Raw genomic sequence first — 6,000 nt, 5'->3', positions numbered from 1 at the left:
TTCTGCAAGAACACCACTGACTACACGTCTACCTAGGGGAGTGTCACCGGTGGATGCATAATTCTCCAATCAGTGCACACTCGTACGCGATGATATTCCAGGTGATGATTGCTGCTCAAGTATTCCATTCACAGTACTGCCAGCAGGAGGCAAAGGGACATCACAGAGTGGCCACAGGGGGGTCATTTTAATAATGGGGGCCTGGGAGGAAGCAAGAAAACAGTGGAGATGACAGGACGGTGGAGGTGGGGGAAATCAATGGATTTAGTGGACTTGTAAGAACAAGGCTGCAATCCAGATGCAGCTAGATAACCCTCTCGAAGGATTTCATCATGTTTGATGCAACATGTGTGATGCAACATTTAGAGGAGGCCTAGTCTGGACCTGTCAACCTGAAGCAACTTGATTTCTGGCCTCTTCCTCATGGTAGCGCCTCGAACAGACAACTAGTAAGCATGGGTAGAAGTGAAAGTTGTTTCAGGCAATAGTTATCATTTTACCACATGCGTTTCACAATGATCAATGGATACAGATCTTCTTTCTCTGGTGTTGGGGCCACTCGGGGCCAACCTGTCCGAAATACCGGTAAGTGATCGATGGACCGGGGAGTCTGCATGATGTGTGATCAGAGACTGAGACCAGTTCTTGGCTTCCAGAAATGCTATATAAAGCCGTTTTCAGACATGACCTGCGGATATCGTCCGGATTGGGTCAAGCGAGAGGCGGTGCAGCCGGGTGCAGCAGACAGAGGCAGGAAGTGACGTATTAGCTCCGCTGCAGAGATTTTCTTACACCGGTGTCAGCTCTTATCGCCACAAGCTCTCGTGAGACATTTGTCGGTGTCATCTACGTGTATGACACCGGGGGATGTTTGTTTTCTTTTCGTATTTTTGCGTCTGTCGTGTGTTTAACAACCCCCCCCCCCACACACCCCCACACACACTCCCCAGCTAGTATTCGTATTCTCCCGACTTACTGCGTACATTACACTAGGGGGCGAGGTGGGAAAAAGTCAGCAAATAACCCGGAGGCTCTCACTCTCCCAACATGCAACTCTTCCGGAGAAAATACGGAGGCTCTGCGGAGTTCGGTGCATGTCTGAAAGCAGCTTACGAAATACGTAATCTTAGTTCTACGAGCTCGTGACTGACTTAACCGTGGTAAAATTGTCTCCATACATTGTGCAGCCTACAATATATTCTACTTTAACCCTTCAGCTTTTGTGTCTTTTGCTTTCACTGAGTGGTTCGGATCCATTTCCTGCGCACATGCAACCTTTGGGTCATTTTGCATTCAGCAAATCTAAGACCCTCCCTCCCCTCCTCCCTCCCTGCTCGGCCCCCGCCCCGTCCAGACTCCCTCCCTCCCTCCCTCTCAGCCTGTCCGGTAGGATGGGACCAGTAGCCAGATATCCGTGCATGCCTGACCGCTAGTCGACTTCCTGGATGGGAAGAATGGGACGTTTCCAGCTCCACTTTTCAACCTCGCGTCGTGCGTCGCCCTCGGTCACGCTGACGCCGCGGATAATCACTTAAACGATGAGCGATCGATACCGTGCGACCACTTTTTTCTCTCTCTCCTTCCCTCCACCGCCGCGCGCGGTAGTTAGTGAAGAAGACAGCGACTGATCGACCCGCCACCTCCTCCTCCACCACCGCCGGCTGCCTCACTCCGGGAATGTCGCTATGTGGAAGCCCGCTGCTACAGGCGCGGTGGAGTCCGACTTCAGACGGTGAAGAAGAAGTGCGTGTGGCGTTTTGCTCCTCGAGGCGAACAACAGCCTCTCCCCGGACTGAATGAGAATCTAAAATCGTTCTATCCTCCATTATTAATATTACTATTCAAAGAAAGCAGTGAGCGTGTGTAGCCGAGCCGCTAACCCGGACTTTGATGCTCTGTCTCCGCGGCTGCTGCCGCCGCCGCTGCTGAGCCAACTTCGGCTCCAGCTTCGCTCGTGATTTTCTCTCGGCACTGTTTCTTTTCTCGTTTTAAAAAGAAGAAAAGGAGACTGTGGAGAAAAGAGAGGAAACTTTGTGACCCGCTGCCTTCTTGTTGCTCTCCATGAGTGGGCTAACATGCGGAGGATACGGGAACCGAGTTGCTGGTGGATACTACCCTTAATGTTTTTAACCTTGCCCGAGCACAAAGCCTGTCAGCCCGGTGAGTACCGACACACAACACGGGGCAGCCGCTCGTGGTTCCCCCCGAAGAGAGGTCCGCTGTGCTGCGGGGCTCTGGTGTAATGGAGGGGGGTGGGGGGGGATAAAAGGCGACTTTTGTCTGTGGGTTTGGGGGTGGTTTTTTTAATTATTTTTTTTTACTTCAGCCTGGTTCCGGTAACTGTTTCCGAGCCGAGCCGAGTTTTAGGTCCAACGGTGACCGACGAACCTCCGTGATTTGTGCGCATGCCATTGATTGAGCAGCTGTGTGTGTGTGTGTGTGTCCTTCCGTTAACGTGCTGCTTCTCCTCCCCAACACACTTATTCAACATGGTGCACACTCACAACCGAGCAAATGCACCACAACACTCCTCTGCGATAGTCTTAAGCTGAGACTTTTCCGCTGTTTCACTTCGTCTCCCCCTGTGTCATTGTCCCTCCGGCATGTCTCCAGCCTGCAGCGTTGGTCTTTGTGCTTCTCCTAAGTTTAGCTCCCCGCAGCGCCGCTCCAGCTGCGCGGAGGTGCAGCCTGTGTCTGCTCGCTGTCATGTGCGGAGGTCTGGAGGATGATGAAGGCGACAGTTTGCGCCGCTGCCTCTCGGATGGACGTGCCTGTATGAGGGGCGATTAATGCCACTCGTGCACAAGCGCAGTCCCCGCAAAATGTGGTCCTGTGGACTGTGGATTTACTGTTGATGCGCCGACATCTGTGGCCCCTCAGTCTTTTATTTCCACTGCTAAATCTCTAGCAGCACTGAATCTATTATTAACCAGTCTGCATCATCATCCTATATCTCTTATCATATCCTTAAGGCTGCTGCACACTAGAGGATAACCGAACCGACTTAATATCCGATTTGACCCTTTCTTCAATCGCGGGGGTATTCCCAACTGGAGGTCACTCTGTGCCAATTATCTGCCCAAATAATCCTGAAGTGTGGGGTGGGGTTTTTTTTTACAAAATAATCGTATTGCTTCCGATTGACTCGGAGCCTCGCCGATTTCGAATCGTAAATATCTCTATCCTACAATAATTGGCTGCGACAGAAACCTGCGATAGAGCGAGCTGAGATGGAAGCGTCACCAACCTAAAAACAATACATTTCCAACTCACCTCCAGCTCGCCCTGTAAAATGTATACACCCTCTCAGCCATGACAACAACTATAGATTTTTTCCGGCTGCAGAACATAACACAAGACATCGTTCCTCCTTCATGTTGGTTTTTCTTCACGTAGTTGATAATCAATTGCTTGCTAGTGTCCTCCATTTTTGTAGGAAAACAACATAACATTACTGGGTTACTTTACTGATAGGTCAAGAGGGCATGCAATAGGTCAAGCTCATAGCAAGCGCCCTCTGCTGGACAATCAGATGCACTTCTAGAATGTATAGTATATTTGCAATTAAAACAGGTCATTACAATTCAACAAGGAACCCCCAACCCACGTTCAAATTAATGTACAAAATGTGTGACAGCAATAGGTCCAATATACTAATTGATACTAATATCAGTCTTAAGATCCCTGGTTTATCAGTCTGGCTTTTATGGGAATTAGAAGCATTTAAATCAGTGGCCAAAAGGCAGTGACATCACATTATTTGCCAAATATTTTGTTATCCTTCTTAATAAATGTATTGAACATTTTATTATCCACTGTTATCTTTGTAAATCTTGTCGTAGCTAGTGTGCGTCTCAAATACATTTGAAGTCATCACCTGTCGTGTGGCACCAGTCACCCCCCATACTAAAGTAGCAGTGATGTAACAGGAGAATGGTTTCTGTGAGTCACCCCCCTCTGCCCCAAAATCCCCCTGTTCCATGCTTCCACGTCCTCAGTTTGCAGCGTTATTGACTAGTAGCCTTACACACGAGTTTTCTCATATGGCATTTCACACCAGACCTCTGACACACGGCAGGAAGGCAATACAGACAACCTGGATCCCCATCGAGTAGCTGGTGGGAGTTATGTCCGATGTAACGACTTCTTCGCTGCTCACATGCGTCTGTCTACTCTTTTAGACTGGTTGACCTAAATCTTTTTAAATTTAGAGTAAACTCGTGTTTAAAAAGGAGGGTGCTCGTTTTCTTTCTTGAATTAATGCAAAAAAGCATTTAAAGGTGTCGATGTTGATGAAATTGGCCTAATTTCATAATATCTCAGAGAACGTTTCCTCTAGTGTATATTTAGATGTAATTCAAAGTCATCAGCCCTCGTTAGAAAAACAGTCTTCATGTTTTTTCTCACAAATATCCTAGAATGTTCTCCCCTTACACTCACTCACACCCTTGCTACAATATTATGGTTGTTTAAAAAAAAGTCTGTTGGTCGATCATTATGACTTGTGCTATTCCTGAAATCGCATCCACGGCCATTTTCGCAGCTCTGCAGTCATCATCAGAAACATAGTTTGGCAATAATTATAGAAATGCTTCTGATTACATCACACAAGTAATGAGGAAATGATTGCAAGTTTATGGGAATTCAGCACTCGGGAAAAGGCCTTAATGCCTCATGATACAAAGCTGTAGAATAGCTATTAGCACAGACAACAGGAGATGAACAGATTTTTGGCAATTTAAATGCAAAATAAACCACTTTGTGGCAAATGCTTGGATGCCATATATTGCAGGGATATCTTGTTTTTCAATAACACTATCTCCGCTCACTCCAAACGTATAGAATACTAGTATGAGAGAAAACGCGCCGTTAATGATATTAATGAGGTCCTGATCTACTCCTGTGCCAGCAGGATGCCAGCTGTCTGGACATCACTGATGTTGGTAACAGCATCGTTATCATCAAGGTCCTCTGCATCTTCCCTGGATAATTGGTTCAGTACGTACAGTGCTGACATATGATGTTAAAACTAACTTTCCCCTGGTTTTAAAATAGCACCAGCAACATATGCCCAATCTCCATCATGGATTGCCTCAGCAAACTGTTATCTGTTGTCGTTTCCACCAGATGCCTGTGCCACCCAATAAATGGTCCGATGGGGAATCACTGCCACTGTAATCACTTTTCAGTCATGTGCAGATAATTCACAGTTTATCCTTTTGCTTGTGATGCTCATCCTTTGCCTATTGTTCTCAAATTAAACGACTAGCTAATCTATCTGCTTGATGAGAATGGACATACTTTAAATTGAGTTTTTATTGATAACTTTGTTTGGACTATAATAGTTTACAGTGTAGTGTAGTTTAGCTTTGGAGAATGGTTGTGTGTTGTTCATTTTGTGTTTATAGTGATTAACACTTGTGGTTTGGGTTTTCTTCAAACTGATCTCTGCTGTGGAAAAAGTGCTTCACTTGGTGGAAAACAGCTTGTGAAATGAGCTACGCCTTATTTCACAGTTGAAGGAAGTCTGGAAAAGGACACTCGAGGAATCAGTTAAAGCTATAATATCAAACTTTTCTCTTTTAAAATATCTGAAAATGTTGAGCTTTATATTTCAAGTAATTTTCAAACCTAGAGAAATCCGTAATTTTAGGGTACATGGTGACAATTTAGTTTATTGGCTTGTCATATCAGACATGAAGGTTTGCCAGTGGGGTGACACCATGCTCGTTTTATCTATGTCCTTGGCATTGATAGTTTTCGAATGATAATCAAGCACAACATATTTAATGAGCATAGCATTGATGATTCACAAAATCATTAGAAGTTAACCCTGTACCCCTTTTCTCTTTGTGCGAGATTTATATATGCTGCAATTGTCAGGAAATGGAAATAATTCAATTCAATTTTATTTGTACAGCACAAACACATAAAATATATCAAAGCCCTTTACGAGGTCGAGAATGTCATAGAGAGACCCAAAGGTTCCCACTGTGAGAA

General features: G+C 45.7%; 1 protein-coding gene across 1 annotated transcript in view; it reads left to right on the top strand.

Annotated features, from left to right (window-relative positions):
- Positions 1-1,378: 1,378 nt before the first annotated feature.
- The window catches only part of ca16b (carbonic anhydrase XVI b), a 94,187-nt gene continuing 89,565 nt past the window's right edge, over positions 1,379-6,000 (top strand). Inside the window, exon 1 of the mRNA XM_034586302.1 lies at positions 1,379-2,160. Within this exon, the coding sequence (XP_034442193.1) occupies positions 2,076-2,160 (85 nt within the window). The 5' untranslated portion in view covers positions 1,379-2,075. The remainder of the gene's footprint in view (positions 2,161-6,000) is intronic.

This window comes from Hippoglossus hippoglossus, chromosome 5 (genome assembly GCF_009819705.1).
Source record: "Hippoglossus hippoglossus isolate fHipHip1 chromosome 5, fHipHip1.pri, whole genome shotgun sequence".
Lineage (NCBI taxonomy): Eukaryota > Metazoa > Chordata > Actinopteri > Pleuronectiformes > Pleuronectidae > Hippoglossus > Hippoglossus hippoglossus.
This window is presented reverse-complemented; position numbering and strand designations above follow the sequence as displayed.